General features: G+C 33.6%; 1 protein-coding gene across 3 annotated transcripts in view; it reads right to left on the reverse strand.

Moving 5' to 3' along the window:
* Nucleotides 1–19,185, reverse strand: part of LOC111062900 (protein ovarian tumor locus) — a 44,298-nt gene that overhangs the window by 23,861 nt on the left and 1,252 nt on the right. For 2 of the 3 annotated variants that reach the window (XM_022350606.2, XM_022350593.2), the window contains exons 2-7: nt 15,946–16,074; nt 8,588–8,671; nt 7,236–7,333; nt 5,363–5,517; nt 2,343–2,466; nt 1,633–1,787 (exon numbers count right to left, since the gene is read on the reverse strand). In XM_022350606.2, coding sequence (XP_022206298.2) covers nt 1,633–1,787; nt 2,343–2,466; nt 5,363–5,517; nt 7,236–7,333; nt 8,588–8,671; nt 15,946–16,074 — 745 coding nt within the window. Of the gene's footprint in view, nt 1–1,632; nt 1,788–2,342; nt 2,467–5,362; nt 5,518–7,235; nt 7,334–8,587; nt 8,672–15,945; nt 16,075–18,071; nt 18,096–19,185 lie in introns of those variants that run through there. The other variant, XM_039432741.1, reaches the window with a different exon arrangement.

The following is a 19,185-nucleotide window of genomic DNA, read 5'->3' on the forward strand; positions in this document are numbered from 1 at the left end:
AGAAAACAGCAGAAGAACTTGAAGTATTATGTAATTGTTATTATTTTATTTTCAGTTAGGGATCTTTTGTTTTGTAACGTTGGCAAACTGCTTTGTAATGAAAACAAAAATTGAAATTATTATCAACCACTTTTATTAAATGATACTATATAAACAGGACCTGGTTTTGTGGCTGGTAAATCTAACCTTGATTTTTCACTATAATGAAAAATTTGTTATTGGAAAAATATCTTAGTTATGTAATATTCCATTTTGTAACGGACATGATATTAGCTTGTCTTAGTTTGTCTCAACTATGTGCACTTCTGCTTATCTCAAAAGAGATAAGGTTGTTTTTGAGTTGTTATCTCTTGGTGAAACTAATATATTATTTTCGAAGTAATCACAATGTGATTCATTCAAAACTAAATCTAAATTATTAATTACAGTAATTGTAAGGCAATATTGTTAGTATTGATAATTTATATCTCTTTTGAATTCCTGATTCTCTATTAAATTTTTTATTGCTCTGATTTTGTACTGATATTGTTTTGTGTGTTGTGATTTTTCTTGTAGACTGTGGCATTTTTTGTATGTATTGCTCAACATAGGAGGACATTGATAAGTCTTTCCTGTTGGTGTATTGTGTTATCTGGAGTGAGTGAATGTCGTATCTATAGAGTGAACTGAGCACTACTCAGATATTGATCCTTCTGATAAATCAAGGTATGGCAATGTCTATCCTTGAATTGTTGGCCATTTGGAATTGTTTGAATTTAGCAAAAGGACTTATAATAAAAAAAACAAAATTAATTCTTCTTTTCTGGTACCTATTTGATTTTGTTTCTATTTTGTAGCTTATGGTAGTTGAAAATAGCTATTGAACTAGATTGTAACTAGGAGGAATTTGTTAGTTTTTTGTATTATTTTAGAGCTCAGTTTCGTTCGTTAACTCAAGTTCGTTAAGTCTTAGGAAGGAACGATCGTAAAACTCAGTATTAATTAGTAATATTATTTCTTTTTGCATAACTTTGTCTATTTAAAATAATTTTGGTAATATTGATTTAATTGATAGTGATACTTTATTTGAAATTCAGTTATTACAAAACGTTTACTTGATTAGAATGCTCTTCAACTTGATTAGGTTTCATACTTGACTGTAGAATTTATTATCTCATGCAATTTCAAGAATGACATCCACTTTATATGCCACCATCTATAACTTACTTATTTAACTCTTACTTGATTCTGGGGCCTAATGCACGGTCCTAAGTCACATTTATTGGCCAAGCCCATTATGGGTATAAAATATAACATTTTTTTCTTGAAATTTTTTTCCATTCACTGTTTAATATTAGTTACTAGTTACAGTATCTTAATTCTTGTATCCTAGAACATTTTAATGCATTTATTTCATATGAGCCCTTTTTTCAGTGGCATCAGTATGTACAGAAAAATTGTACAATAAAAGGCTAATAATTATTAACAGTGTAACATGTAAAATGAAAAATAAATCTCACACATTTTACAGAGGATACATTACAATAATGTGACATAGAATTTTAATAATAGTATAAAGCCAAGATTTAAACAACAAGATTTTGTTTTGCGTTAGGAATTTATAGGCGACTGGAATTTAATCAAAATAGTTACCTTTCCTATAATCATTCCATGTATCATACTCAACGTTACGATAGATTTCTGGATCCAATGACTTTGCCACCTTATAAGGGAACGGTGTCACTCCTAATAAAAGTAGTTCTTTCACATTCAAACATGTGTCTCTCATTTCTAGACGCAGAGCCATACTGAAAAGTATACATAAAAACATTAAGTACAACTTGAGTGAAGTACAAATTCATTTATGTACATTTTTTTTTAAATCAGAGAGATTCAGGTTGCAATATTATTCAAAAAGCGAATTGTAAATTGAATTAAAAATCCCCTGCTTCAAACTGCATGAAAAAACATTGTTATAGATTGTAACAAGAATTTCCAAATCTAACAGGAGAATGCAAGGGTTATAAAAACACATTCAATCGATTATGAACGTTAAAAAGCTCATAGTTCTGCAAATACTACATAATCTGACAGTCATATTTGTTTATGATTTTGTATAATTGCATATGCTTTGAACAACAGTTTTGCTTTAAATAATTAAAATAATGATATGTGAATGGGTAGTGAATAGTTAACCGAACATATTGTTCAAAACTAAACTTTAGCTACAGGTTAATACTAATGATATGGAGCAATACAATAGTTGGAGTTGAATAAATTTAACTAGTGCACCAGAAAATGAATGAGTAAGGATCCAATACACCAAGAGTGCCAAGTCAAATACGAGTAATTGAAATACTTACCCACCAAATGACATACAAGTATCCCTTTGATATCTTGGTGCTTTATCGTGTAGCATTTTCTTCACTGCGAAATCCACTTCCACCAAACCGAATCCCCGTTTGTAGAGCTGTTCATACACCAAGGCTGTTGACAAATAGCACATATATTAACATTGATATCTTCAAGTTGACAAAGTTATACCCGAAGAAGGAATGGAAGGGTCACAATTAAATAAGCAGTAAAATATTATTGAGAGTAATTATAAAAAAAATTAATTTGGAATATGGGCGCATTAATTGTGAAAAAATTGTACATACCGTATCTGATATGAAAATAAACAACTTTAAATATATTAGAAATCACAGGAATCAATTTGTGAGTTATATTTATAGGTTTTCTCCTGTATATAATATTGGATAAATATTTTTTTTTTTTTTTTTTTTTGAGACACCAACAATAACATTCCTGTAAAATATTTCCTTGTCGACTGCGTTTACAACAAAGTTCTATATGAAATGGTCTTGATTACTAAGGTGAGCATTCTTTACATTTATGTAAATACTCTCTATAGTTTGTGTTAAATAAGTTGAGACTTTGCCCTCCATCCGAAGAAATTACAGGGTTGTCAAATCGTGTAAAATTGCAACTTTCTCAAATTTCCAATTCAACGTCAGAATTGGATGTAGAATATCATCTCCGATATCCTAGTAGTACTAAAAAGGCTTCAGGGTTGAAGGATTAAAAGGAAATTCAAATTTTATGATAAAATTGGAAACATCGCGAAGATTTGTTTTTCTTTTGAATATCACTTCTCTCAGAATCATGGGACGTCGTAATGCGTAATAATTTCATATCAAATTAACGGGGAGAATGTCTCCTTTCTATTGGTGTCTGGATCATTTTTATCCGACTTATAGTTATTTTTTACTTTCCTTGCCCTATTACCTTAGGTAAGGAAAGTATTGCTTTCCGAAAAAAATTAAGGTACCCCAATTTGTAAATTTCTAGACGTTTCAAGGTCCCCTGAGTCCAAAAAAGTGGTTTTTGGGTACTGGTCTGTATGTATGTATGTGTGTGTGTGTGTGTGTGTGTGTGTGTGTGTGTGTGTGTGTGTGTGTGTGTGTGTGTGTGTGTGTGTGTGTAGGTGTGTATATGAGTGTGTGTGTATGAGTGTATGTGCGTCTGTGTAAACGATATCTCAACTCCCAATTAACGGAATGACTTGAAATTTGGAACTTAAGGTCCTTACACTATAATTATCCGACACGAACAATTTCGATCCAATGCAATTCAAGATGGCGGCTAAAATAGCGAAAATGTTGTCAAAAACAGGGTTTTTCGCGATTTTCTCGAAAACGGTTCCAACGATTTTGATCAAATTAATACCTAAAATAGTTATTGATAAGCTCTATCAACTGCCACAAGTCCTATATCTGTAAAAATTTCAGGAGCTCCGCCCCATCTATGCAAAGTTTGATTTTAGATTCCCAATTATCAGGCTTCAGATACAATTTAAACAAATAATTTCGAGTGGAAAAGATTGAGCATGAGAATCTCTACAATTAATGTTTAATAACATTTTCACCTAAAATTGAAAATAAGCTCGAAATTCGAGAAAATGTGATTATTTCAATTGCTAACTGTTGATTCTATTTAATCATTCACTATGAGGAGATAGCAGACCTCGTGTGTTTCCAGCGTTATTGTCCTGTCACCAGCTGGCTCAGATCTTTGAATAGTAGTAGACTTGAGATGCGCGGGAACACTAGCGTCTGGTGATCAATTTTCATAACGGCAAGGAAAGTTGTGTGAGTGCGCCACACCAGATTTTTAATTAATGATTATGTTCGTCAATGTTGAGACATTTCGAGCAGAAATTGTTTCAAAAGATAAGTAGGTGGTGAAAGCTGAAAGTTTCTCAGAAATAATTGAAATTATTTCTCCAATTGTCAAAAGTAATCGGAAGATCGTTCTTTGGTCTCCAAGGAATTTTAAAGTTAGGAGAGCGGCTACATGGTATGCATTGTGTACCAAATTGTATGCTGAAGGCTGACAATTAACAATATACTAGCAGGAACCCGTGCTTCGCAAGGATCTATTTTCAAACTTGATAATCTGAAAACTTGACGTAATGAAATTTTGAAGAATTTAAAATAGGCCTATAACTATCCTTGGTTAATTAAGAATCTAGCCTATATGCAAAATTTCAAGTTAATCAATCCAGTAGTTCAGACGTGATGATGCTTCAAACATAATTTTCCTATCCCGTACGTGTATAAGCCAACTCTTTATTTTATTATAGATATGGTTAACGACTGCAAGAGATAGGAGTGTGGAACAGAATAGTTGTGAAACTATGATAGCGCCAGAAGTGGCTCAAACACAACATGAACTTTTTGAAAGTGATTTGAAAAAAAAGTTAAAACAACAGAACTGAAAGTTTTCAACCTGATCATTCTACCTCCATTTAGAGAGAGGCTTTTGTTTGAGACGAATGAAATCTTCTATCTTCTATATATATAAAAATGAATGTCTGCTTTTGTGTTTGTTCCCTATGACTTGAAAAATACTACTTGACATAACGGCATGAAACTTTGGGAATATGTTGTGTGAATATAACTAACGACAGGACACTAGTTTTTTCATGAGTGTACACACACGATCGTCATGCATGTTGTATCATCAGTGAGAGGCTTCGAACAGAAAACAGCTTTTGACAGCAGCTTTCAACATAAAATGAACAACCAATTACAATAAATAAACCACTGGTGTATTAAAAATTATATTTATACAAAAATAATTTTATCTCAAATGTAGCAGTGAAGAAAAACTGAACAACAAAAAATCGAAGTTACGAAACCTAACCTCGATTTTTTTCGAAGCCTTTTGCTGTGATGATACAACAATGTATTACGTAACGTGTGTACACATAATTATGTTCAACATTCGTGTAATGTCGTTAGTGGCTACGCTTACATATAGTAGGTCTAAATTCCAACTTTCTAATGTAACCAAAACATGACGGTTCCACCGTACTCACATTGACAATAGGCTGTATCGGAGATGTGTTCCTTGGTGTAGACAGAATCGTAGTGCCTCTCCTGAGAGACACAGAGCATTATTTTCTCGTCGTAGCCTCTGCCAGTGATGTCGTCAGCTGGCTTACCAACTTCTCGAAAAAGGAGGAAGTCACATCTAAAAAAATTAATAAGTTATTAATATTGATAAATGTGTCAATTATATCCCCGGGAGCTCCCAGCTTCTCTAACACATCTTCCTTCAATAGAAGAGCTGGAATTGATTCGCTGGAACATAATTCTATTATGGAGCAGCTGCAGAATATTTAGAAGAAATAAATATTAGTGCTCATAATGCAGTTTTTTAGTTACTTATTTGTCTGAAAACATTTTGATTTACCATATTTTATATTAACTTGATTCACCATATTCCAAATATACTTTTTAAACACTCTAGACATAAAAATTTGTTCATATTTGTTATTAATAATTGGACAAAAAATTGAATCCAAAATGAAGACAAAGGCCCGGTTGCACAAAAGCCGGTTAAATTTTAACCGAGATCAATTCCACGAGAACCAATAAGAGAAGCTGTATTTTCAAAAAAGCCTTCTCTGATTGGTTCTCGTGAAATAATCACGATTAAAATTTAACCGGCTTTTGTGCAACCGGGCCATACACTATTAATACAATTTACATTCGAGACACAGATGTTGAGGAATTCCTCCGTGAAAGAGATGTTGTCAGTTCCACCATAGAGAAACGATAGCATAAGTAGATATCCCATGGTATAGGGCGTTTATGTCGCAACTTTTACTGTTATCCCAAGCCGATAGTTCACGTAGTTCTTTCCTATGCAGCTGTGTGACGCTGATAGTCTCTCAAATTGTGCCGTTCATACACTATCACCCCAACAAAACAGTAAAAATTTACAATAATCGACAGTAATTGGCTTGAGATAACAGTAAAAGCTGCGGCATAAATTCCCTATACCATGGTATATCTACTTACGCAATTGTTTCTCTATGGTTCCACATAAGTATTATATTAATCATGTTTTAAGAAAAAAAAATGGTTTGTTTCCTATTAATTTGTATTTGAGAAATTCCTAAAATTAAGGTGTTGAGGACTAAATATAAAAATTGAGACTACCATAATTTTTTTCAATCTTACTTCTTTTAAACATTGTACTATAGTGAGAAACCAATTGACAACATTTATGCAGGTTATTATCCAAAGAGTAGAAGCAATGAAATAATAAATATAAAATTACTATCATGATGTTAGGATAAAACAGAACATATTGTTTATTGTATGAAATATCAAAGCAATACGAAAACAAATGTGTTTTGTTATGTTGTCAATTAGATTACATACTTTATACTCGCTAACCTGCAATTACCTGCTGCATTATCCCCAGGTAATACTAGATACCCGCTTTTGTGGTAATCACCCAGTTGCCAAAACTGCAGTTGTCAACACTGCCAACAACCTTCTTATATTACCTATCTCCTCAAAAGGAGCTGAGCCACTCACAAAGATCCTATGCATGCTATTCAAATGTGCAAACATCTAGTCCTTGGGGAGAAAAAATATTAATATTTGGCAGGTGGAGGAAAAACCAAGGTTTGCTTCTTGGCAATACAATTCCTTTACAGTGTTGTGACTATAGATTTGTTTCTGATATCTGACTCATTTTAATGTATTTGTTGTTGGTAATGTGGCGAAAATTTGTATATAAGACTCACCCGGGATGGTGTGTGGCGTCTACATGAAATCCCAGACTCGGCAAGCCGAAACTCATCTGGAAACTATCATGACCGTAGCTACTACTTGGCTTCGTGGCAGCATTCAGCCTACTATTAATATACCGTATTAGCCTTACACCGTACTTACTTGTATATCCTAGAAATAACGTCCAGTTCAAACTCTCCTGCCCATTCAGTGGAAATTCTCATTCTGTTCTCATACTCTTTCAAAGTACACGACAATTTCTGAAAAAAACAAATCACAACAGAAATCGTAAAAAATAGAGAATGCATTCATGATAGTCAATTCAAAATTGATTCAATGTGGCAATAATATAAGCAAATGTTATAAAATGTAGAGTACAATGAGCAGTGATACGAATTGAAAGCTTCATGTAAGATTGGTAAGTGTGGACTTGTGAGAAAAGAAAATTCAAAACAAATATCTAACTTTTTGCTAGATGTTTACATATAATATACAGAGTGAGTCATATGTAGACCTATGGGAACCCTTCATTAAATTGGAGACTGTTGTGGATATAATACTGTAACTTTCAGGATAAGTTGTTGGTCAAATACTCTACCTTTTGACGCACAACCGAATTTCAACCCCTCATATGAGGGGGTGACTTAGGGGTTGTAACTCTAATATTTTAAATGGTGGTACATTATTTTAGAGGCCTTCTCAAAACTAGAAAGATGACATCAATAAAAATGTTCTATGATACTTTTATCCAAAATGGCGGCTAATTAAAGTTTTAAAAGAAAGAGTTTTTAAAGAAAATTGATAAATTTTAATCAGCCGCAATTTTGGATACAAGTATCATAGAACATTTTTGTCGATGCCATCTTTTTTGTTTTAAAAAAGCCTTTAAAATGATGTACCACACAATGGGTGTTTACATTTAAACTATTCGAGTTTCAACCCCTAAGTCACCCCTTAAGAGGGGTTGAAATTCAGTTGTACGTCAAAAGGTAGAGTATTTGACCAATAACTTATCCCGAAAGTAACAGTATTATATCTACAACATTCACCAATATTTATTGAAGGGTTCCCATAGTTCTACATATGACTCACTCTGTATATTTACTTGAGGGTGGGTAAACTTGATTCATTTGAAATTTATAACAACAAATATTCAATTATTGAAGATTTATAGTTTCATACACAGGCTGAACCGATTCTACTGAAACGAGTTTATTAATACTGTTATTCTACATTAGGGTAACAAAGACTGTGAGATGTACGGTAGGTCTCAACATACCAAAACTAAAAATGATAAGAATTAAAGGTTCCAGATTTAACCTATTTACGTTATCATTGGAAGTATTTCAGCTTTAAATTCATTCTCTATCAAGACCTAAATAACAAGAGGAATAAGTGAAAAAAAATTGTACAACTGCAACAATATACTTTAAAGATATCCAATAATTCTCTTATGAAGAATTCAATAATTAATAAGTATAAAGTATTGCGAGGAACTTGAAAAGCATACTCACATCTTTGAACAAATCCTCAAATAGTAGAACATAGTCTACAACCTGTCGTCTAAGCTTCAAATGACAATGCTGGGTTAAGCCAAGCTGAAATTTGAATGATACATATAATCCAATCGACTTAAAATTTATGTACACAAAATCCTGTAGAATATATATGACAATAGAATTTGTGAGTAAGATCCAAGAAGAATGTTATTTGTAATTATTGGAAGAGACACATAATAAAACAATTTATCACTAAATTGTAAAATCAAAAGTTTCAATATATAACATTGATGCCATTTGATTATTTACTCCTGAGTTATTGAAAACACTCTAAAGAGCTAGCCTATATCTCCATGTTCTATGTAAACTGAACTAATGTACACCATGGATAATATGCAAGTATGAAACTATTATTGAAGCTTTTATTTTATTAAGCATAGCAACTCTCTTTTCTGGAAACGAAAACTGAAAATTCGCGTTACGATGGACAAATTTTTGAAACCAGACAAGTTTGATGGTGATCCGAATTCTCCAACAGCTCTACAAGAATGGAACTTCTGGCTAAAGACTTTTGAGAATTTCATCGCATCTTTTGACGAAGAAGACATCGATGATGAAAGTAAGTTGCGGTTGCTTACCAACTTTCTATCTCATTCTGTTTATAAACAATTGCCGACAAAAATTCATATACTTCGGCTATTGACGCACTAAAATCTGCATATGTAAAACCAATAAATGAAATATTCGCTAGACATAAATTGGCAACTAGAAAACAGTCTTCAGATGAGACAATTGACCAATATAACCAAGCTTTACAACAATTGAGTAAGAATTGTGGGTTTGCAGATGTTGATTCTGAAACTCATAGGAAAACATACATTCGTGATTCATTTATCCGGGGCCTCAGCTCTCATCAGATAAGACTGAGACTTTTGGAGTTTGACAAGCTAAATCTTGATGAAGCTATTGAAAAAGCACGTGCCTTGGAATCTGCCAGAAATCAATCAGCTTCTTACTCTTCTGAAATAACTCTTAATGTCACTTCAAATAATTCTTCAGAAAATTCATGTAAAGAAACAAATTTGTCAGCTGTAAAAACTGGAAGCTCAAATTTCAAAAATGTTATTTTTGTAGTCGTCAGCGATATAAAACACGTCAGCAGTGCTCTGCACTAAATGACTCATGCGAAAAATGCCAGAAAATAGATCATTGGAAAAATGTCTGCAAATCTACTAAAACTTCTTCATCTTCGGCGCTTATTGCAGCCTCTACTGTTCTTGAAAATGCTACAGTACAAGCTCAGGTAAACAACATCCCTACTTCTGCTTTGATAGATAGAGGAAGCTCTGAGACATTTATTTCACACTGTTTTGCTAAAAAATGTGGACTTGAAATGTACCCTACAACTGGTGCAGTGTCCATGGCTTCAACATCACTAAGAAAGAACATTTCCTTTTATTGTGTAGCTCATTTAGAATTTTCAGGTCAACATTACCCCAAAACAAAATTCAGTGTATTGCCTGATTTGTGTGCTAATGTTATTGTAGGACATGACTTACTTAATCAACACTCTGAACTTAGAGTTTCATTTGGAGGAACTAAACCCCCATTGACTATCAATTATCTGGCTCCAGCAAAGATAGAACCTCCACCACTTTTTGAGTTTTTAACTAAAGACATTAAACCTATAATTACTAAATCCCGAAAGCATTCTCTTGAAGACACTAGTTTCATGGAGAAAGAAATTGAGAAACTGCTAGCTGATGGAATTATTGAAGAAAGCAGGTCTCCCTGGAGAGCTCAAGCATTTGTAGTGAAGAACGAAAATCACAAAAAGCGAATGGTAATAGACTATTCTCAAACTATTAACCGATACACACATCTTGACGCATATCCCCTCCCTAGTCTTGAAGATATTGTTTCTAAGGTCTCAAAAAACTCTGTATTCACCATTATTGACTTGAAAAGCGCTTACCACCAGGTACCCCTACGGGAAAAAGATCGACCTTTCACTGCATTTGAGGCATGTGGCCGTTTGTATCAATTTCGAAGGCTTGCTTTTGGTCTGACAGATGGTGTACCGACTTTTCAGCGAGTCATTGATAATGTTATTAATAATGAAAAACTTGAAAAAACGTATGCATACCTGGATGATGTGACAATATGTGGTAAGAATCAGAAGGAACATGATTTGAATCTCAAAAAATTCTTAGATGCAGTACAAAAATATAATTTTACTATCAATACAGAAAAAAGCAAATATTCACTTACTTCAATAAGCTTGCTTGGCTATAAAATTGAAAATGGGACAATTTCTCCTGACCCTGAACGTCTGAAACCATTGCTCAATCTTCCACCCCCAGATAATAGAAATGCTCTTGAGCGAACAATTGGAATGTTTGCACACTATTCCAAATGGATATCCAATTATTCAGATAAAGCTAAACGGCTTCTTACAGCAAAGACCTTTCCTTTGACTTCTGAAGCTATAGCTGACTTCAATCAACTCAAAACTGAGATTTCTAAGGCAGTAGTTAGTACAATTGACGACTTTGAACCTTTTGTGGTTGAAACAGATGCATCTGATTTTTCAATTTCAGCTGTCCTATCACAGTGTGGACGTCCAGTAGCATTCTTTTCTCAGAAGCTGAATGATAGTGAGCGTGAACATTCATCCATTGAAAAAGAGGCTTTTGCTATTGTGTGTGCTCTTAAAAAGTGGAGACATTTCTTACTTGGAAGATTCTTCAAAATTATCACTGACCAGCGCTCTGTATCATTCATGTTTGATATGACTCATCAAAATAAAATAAAAAATGAAAAAATACAACGATGGCGATTGGAGATGTCATGCTACAATTACGAAATAATTTACAGACCAGGAAAGGACAACCAAGTAGCAGATGCACTTTCCAGAGTGTGTAATGCAACTCAAACCGATAAATTACACTCCCTACACTGTGACTTGTGTCACCCTGGAGTGACCAGAATGATTCATTGGGTAAGAACTCATAATTTACCCTATTCAGTTGAGGATGTCAGAAAAATGACTTCTTCATGTCAAACATGTAATGCCATAAAACCTCAATTTTTCAAGAAATTGAAATCTACTCTCATAAAGGCGACACATCCATTTGAAAGATTAAGCGTGGACTTTAAGGGTCCTCTTCCATCAAAAACTAAAAACAAATATTTGTTGACAATAATTGATGAGTACTCTAGGTTTCCGTTTGCATACCCTTGTCCGAATATGAATTCATCAACTGTAATTCAGTGCCTTGTGAACTTGTTCACCACATTTGGTTTACCTTCTTATGTACATACTGACAATGGAACCTCTTTCAAATCCAGAGAGCTGCAGGAATTCCTTCATAATCGAGGAGTAGCCACTTCCATGTCATCACCTTATAACGCACCAGGAAATGGCCAAATCGAACGAGAAAATGGTACAATTTGGCGCACAGTGTCTCTTACATTGAAGCATAGAAATTTGGATGTATCTGATTGGGAATCTGTGCTCCCAGATTCTCTACATTCTATTCGATCCCTATTGTGCACCGCTACTAATGAGACGCCACATGATAGGATGTTCCGACACTATAGACAATCATCTAATGGTATAGCACTTCCAACCTGGCTTGCCCCTTCAAACAAAGTCCTAATGAAAGTACCTATACGAAGAAGTAAATTCGATCCATTGGTCGAGGAGGTGGATATTCTTCAAATCAACCCACAATATGCCAAGGTACGGCTTAGTGATGGAAGAGAGACAACTGTATCATTGAAAAACCTTGCCCCTCGAGGAGAAGAGAGCATTCAAGAAGATAACGATAAAAATCAAGATGTTACAAATGCAGGATCAAGCCTTAGTGATCACGCAGAGCCTGAGAACAATCAAGAAAATTATCATGAAAATCAAGATGAAACAAATACAGGATTCCCCCTCAGTGATGAAGAAGAGCCTCCTGATGGCACCCTGCGAAGATCTTATAGAGAGCGCAAAATGCCTTCTTATTTGAAAGACTATTCATTGAATCCCTAAAGACGGGAAGAATGTGATGATATTGAATCATCATATGACTAGTGTTTCTTCTTATGTTTCTGTTATCAGATGTTGAACTATTTATTCTAATTTTGAATCTGTTATGAATTCATTACTGATCAATAAAGCCTAGAATGCAGAGGTTTTTCATTACATGGGTATAAACTTTCTCCTTCAAGAAACCCCATAAAAAGTAGTCACAAACAGTTAAATCTGGTGATCATGAAGTTTGTCATTTAGTAATTTGCTTGACATTATTTGCGAAATGAGGTTCAGCACCATCTTGTTGGAAGATTGCTTGATCCATTTCTGGTACCATCAAATGAGGCAATACTACTGAAACGTAGTGTGACATGGGTAGTATTTGATTACTTATTTATTGATTGATTTTTTCGTGTTTTAGATTTAAAATTTTATTCAGGAGAAAAGACTCTGATATTAGAATAATAATTTCCGTAGTTGGACTTTAGTGAGAAAATATATTATTTAGTGAGTAAGTAGTATTTTTGCAGCGACAATAAGATTCTGCTAACTTATGTCTAAACGACTCTGGGAACCAGCAAATTCAGGGATATTTGCTAGTTCTCACGGATGAGGCGGCTCCACGAGGCAAGGACAAGGCGGATGTTTGGTAGCCTGTAGATATTTTTACAGAGGAATACTGCAGACCTGGCAAGTACCCGCTTGCCGAATCTCGTGAGAACTGACTCTTCCAATAGGAGCAGTTAGGCCTTCTGGCACACTGACGTGGAGAGGGGGAAGTTTTCCGGACGGAAAACCTCCAGTCGTTAAACAACCGAGGTATCGAGCGGATCAAAATCCAAACCGTATTGCAAAGAGTTAAGTTATTTTTCCGGCATTATGATATACGTGAGTGTCCTGTGGTTTAGGATTACGGTGGGAGTGATAGCTGTGGGTAAGTGCCAAAATTTCTAGCTCCTTATAAAACATTTTCACCCGGCCGAGACCCTAATTAATAAAATCATTGTTGTAGTAAATTTCTAGTTAGCAGAATCTTATTGGAAGGTAGTTTTGTAGGAATAATATTTGGATAAAATGTACTTGTGATGATATTGAATCATCATATGACTAGTGTTTTTCTTCTTATGTTTCTGTTATCAGATGTTGAACCATTTATTCTAATTTTGAATCTGTTATGAATTCATTACTGATCAATAAAGCCTAGAATGCAGAGGTTTTTCATTACAATTTATTGATCAGTAATCTAAAATCATCAAATCAATTCATCTTATCAAAATACGAGTCAATCAATTTCTATTCTCTATTTCACAATTTCTATTCAACAACAAATGTATAATCTTCAAATCTTTTCTGGAAACGAAAACTGAAAATTCGCGTTACGATGGACAAATTTTTGAAACCAGACAAGTTTGATGGTGATCCGAATTCTCCAACAGCTCTACAAGAATGGAACTTCTGGCTAAAGACTTTTGAGAATTTCATCGCATCTTTTGACGAAGAAGACATCGATGATGAAAGTAAGTTGCGGTTGCTTACCAACTTTCTATCTCATTCTGTTTATCAAACAATTGCCGACAAAAATTCATATACTTCGGCTATTGACGCACTAAAATCTGCATATGTAAAACCAATAAATGAAATATTCGCTAGACATAAATTGGCAACTAGAAAACAGTCTTCAGATGAGACAATTGACCAATATAACCAAGCTTTACAACAACTGAGTAAGAATTGTGGATTTGCAGATGTTGATTCTGAAACTCATAGGAAAACATACATTCGTGATTCATTTATCCGGGGCCTCAGCTCTCATCAGATAAGACTGAGACTTTTGGAGTTTGACAAGCTAACTCTTGATGAAGCTATTGAAAAAGCACGTGCCTTGGAATCTGCCAGAAATCAATCAGCTTCTTACTCTTCTGAAATAATTCTTAATGCCACTTCAAATAATTCTTCAGAAAATTCATGTAAAGAAACAAATTTGTCAGCTGTAAAAACTGGAAGCTCAAGTTTTCAAAAATGTTATTTTTGTGGTCGTCAGCGACATAAAACACGTCAGCAGTGCCCTGCACTAAACGACTCATGCGAAAAATGCCAGAAAATAGGTCATTGGAAAAATGTCTGCAAATCTACTAAAACTTCTTCATCTTCGGCGCTTATTGCAGCCTCTACTGTTCTTGAAAATGCTACAGTACAAGCTCAGGTAAACAACATTCCTACTTCTGCTTTGATAGATACAGGAAGCTCTGAGACATTTATTTCACACTGTTTTGCTAAAAAATGTGGACTTGAAATGTACCCTACAACTGGTGCAGTGTCCATGGCTTCAACATCACTAAGAAAGAACATTTCCTTTTATTGTGTAGCTCATTTAGAATTTTCAGGTCAACATTACCCCAAAACAAAATTCAGTGTATTGCCTGATTTGTGTGCTAATGTTATTGTAGGACATGACTTACTTAATCAACACTCTGAACTTAGAGTTTCATTTGGAGGAACTAAACCCTCATTGACTATCAATTATCTGGCTCCAGCAAAGATAGAACCTCCACCACTTTTTGAGTTTTTAACTAAAGACATTAAACCTATAATTACTAAATCCCGAAAGCATTCTCTTAAAAACACTAGTCATATGATGATTCAATATCATCACAGTACTGCATATTTCATTCTTTAAATTTCAAGTAATTGACATAGTCTAATAAATGAGAAATTCTTTAGGTAATACAATGTTGTTGTCTATCCAGTTCCCATGACTCCCTTGTAGTAGTAATAAGATATCTTCAACCCCCATCAAGGGCGGTTACAGTAGTAAACAAATAAGATAATAACTCATGAAAGTAGTAAGCTAATTGGTAAAATTTTCAATATGCCGCCATTTTGTTTCTAAGAAGGTTAGGGACCTGAAATTTTCCCAGAATATTTTCAGAACCTACTTTGTAAACTGTGTAAAATTAAAAAAAAAATCGGTGCAAGAATAGGCACGTAATATGAAATTAAACGTATAAACCTCTTCGTGGGACACTCGGTACAATCACAATAAAAATGATCAAAACAATTTTTCCATCTCTTATGAAACTATAATATTTACTCGAGCACTAGCCTTAAGTTGCTTTGAGTTCACACATTAGCTTCAAATTTGCTTATTCAAATCAGTGAATAAGGTAACTTGATAGTGCAAATAAATATGCACTTGCTTTGTAATATGAATATGCTTTTAAATATACTACTAATTAGGCAAATTAAAAATGAACAATACCTACATTTTTTGGTTTTTATTGCTTTTAAATTTCTCTCAAGAACTAATGCATTGATTAATTCTGCAGCATGAAGTGATAGATTTACTGACCTGTTCAGCAACAGCCCTAAAGAGACAAGTGCTGTCTCGAGCTGTGTGCTTTCGATAGTAGTTCTGAGTTTCCAACCACAGATCCATTTGATCAGTGGGCTTCAGCCACATTTTTGTTCTATTAGTCATCTGCAATAAATTCATTGGGAGATTTCATTTATTTTACTGTACCTAAGTCTTATTTATTATATAATATTGATACTATAGGCTATGATAGGTATGTACTATATGCTCCTGATCGATAGTCAAAGTATTTACTTTAATTTTTTTACAAAATTAATCAGTTAACAAACCATGACATCATAAGGAATATCTACTTAGCATATGCACATGTTCTATTCACATATTGTTTGGAGGTGTGGGGTGGCGCATATGATACTTCAAAGAAAGTTTTCATTTTGCAAAAATTTTTAGTCAAAGCAGCCTTGGGCAAACCAAGGATCTATCCTAGTAGGGACGTTTTCCAAGAAATGAATGTTCTCACCATAAGACAGCAATATATGAAAAACTTAATCCTTTCTATTAATAAAACTAAACATTTACCAACAATCCGTGCTCTCAATTACAACACTCGTCCATCGATTACAATGAAATTCATGGTCAGATTCTCCAGACTTTCAGTAAGTAGAAGACAGTATGAACACAACTGCAATATGCTGATTAATATGATTCCCTTAAACTTTTTCACCCATAAAATAAACAAAAAACTTACAAAAGATATTGATGAATGGGTAAAAACTGGAATATTTTTCAAAATAGACTTTTAATCATAAAATTACACATAATAGATTGATTTGGTGAATACCTAAAATAAAATTGTGATTTTGTGAATTCCAACGAAGTTCTTTTTTTGTGTTTCAGTCAAGAAGAAAAAATCTTTCAATGATTTGAACTGAACTCATTGCTAGCGATCAGGCACGTGTCTCTGCTAGCAATTACTGCCGGTAAAATGAGTACAACTGGGATTTCAGTTATGTTATATGTAATTTATTTTTATTATTTCTAGAATAGAGTATATTCTGAATTTCTGTATGATGTACCCAATTATTATGTGAATTTGTAATTGTATAAATCTTGTATATATGGCAAATAAATTGAATTGAAAATTGAAATCAACCTTTCTATTGTATTTAAATTGTTCTAGCTTTCAACAAATCAGCATTAAAATACGAATACATAGACAGACAATTCTAGTTCAAATTAGAGCAATGTCTGTTTGGATCAAGTACAATTGGTTGAGCTAAATTAATTATGTTAATGATTATAGGTATGTGCTATATATGTTATGTATGTGCTGTATCTGCTATACAGACAATTCTAGTTCAAATTAGAGCAATGTCTGTTTGGATCAAGTACAATTGGTTGAGCTAAATTAATTATGTTAATGATTATAGGTATGTGCTATATATGTTATGTATGTGCTGTATCTGCTATACAGACAATTCTAGTTCAAATTAGAGCAATGCCTGTTTGGATCAAGTACAATTAGTTGAGCTAAATCAATTATGTTAATGATTATAGGTATGTGCTATATGTTATGTATGTGCTGTATCTGCTATACAGACAATTCTAGTTCAAATTAGAGCAATGTCTGTTTGGATCAAGTACAATTAGTTGAGCTAAATCAATTATGTTAATGATTATAGGTATGTGCTATATGTTATGTATGTGCTGTATCTGCTATACAGACAATTCTAGTTCAAATTAGAGCAATGCCTGTTTGGATCAAGTACAATTGGTTGAGCTAAATTAATTATGTTAATGATTATAGGTATGTGCTATATATGTTATGTATGTGCTGTATCTGCTATACAGACAATTCTAGTTCAAATTAGAGCAATGTCTGTTTGGATCAAGTACAATTAGTTGAGCTAAATTAATTATGTTAATGATTATAGGTATGTGCTATATGTCAGAGAAACTTCCTCGCTTCACTAACCACTCATCTTTTAAAACAAAAAGGTTTCTAGCAAGTCAAAAATTCAATGTTTTCGGCTCAAAATGTCCCGACATTGACGAATATAATCATTATTCGACAAAATAACTATAGCTAGGATGGAAAAGATCCAGACACTAATAGAAAGAAGACATTTTCCACGTTATTTTGATAGAAAATTCTTACTCACTGTGACACTCAATAATTTTGAGAAAAGTGATATTTTGCAATGTTTTTAATTCCATCAAAAAATTAATTTCCGCCCTCTAACCCTGAAACTGTTTCAGCATTACTGGAATATCGGGGATAATATTCTACAAATAACTCTGTAGTTGCCGAATTGGAAATTTTACACAATTTGGTAATGCTGTAATTTCCTTGGATAGAGGGCCAAGTCTCAACTTATTTTATACAAGCTGTATGGTCTCCATTCTGGTGGCTGACCACCAGATTTTGGTGACCTGAGCTGTTGGCTGGTGTCTGAGACTGTTGATGACTGATTGTAATTCAAGCCTTTAGTGAGGTACACGTTATAATGGCAGTGTTTGATTAGGAATTGTATTGCTATCCTTGTCTATCATTCAACACAGCGGATAGCGCTATCTCTTTCTCGCTTTGCTCTGTTGCCAGATTGTTTTTTAACAATGTAGAAATATAGTTAATCAACAAAATATTTAATAGGCTATTAATTATGGAATCATTGAAAAATTAATTTCTTGCTTGATAAAATATAATTGATTATTTTAAACAAGAATGAACAGTTAAATATTACATCAATAAACCGGTATCAGTTAGCCTCCATAGAAGGCCCTGACAAGACAGAGGATCGGCAACGTTGTTTTCCTATCTTTCTTCACTGCCATTTTTACGTGGAACTCACTATAATACAACACATTGGTTCGGACAAATTGAAATTAACTATAAAAATAACAGATTGCTATTTTAAATAACTTACTTACTATTCAATGGGACAGTATAAAAATGTAAACATTTGATACTGATGAATATGATACATATAATTGACTAGCAGTTAATCCGTGCTTCCCAAGGGTCTAATTAAAAACTGGACAAACTGAAAACTTGAGCTACTGAAATAGTGAAGATTTTAAAATAATATGGTCTACAACCATCCTCGGTAAATTTAGAATCTATCTGCAAAATTTCTAGATAATCAGTCCAGCAGTTCAGACGTGAATTTCTTATCCCGTAGGCCTACGTGTATTTATAAGCCAATTCTTTCATTTGGCCTATTATAATAATATAGAAACGGTATATAATATAGAGTACCATATTGATAGTTGCAA

Source organism: Nilaparvata lugens, chromosome 7 (assembly GCF_014356525.2).
Source record: "Nilaparvata lugens isolate BPH chromosome 7, ASM1435652v1, whole genome shotgun sequence".
Lineage (NCBI taxonomy): Eukaryota > Metazoa > Arthropoda > Insecta > Hemiptera > Delphacidae > Nilaparvata > Nilaparvata lugens.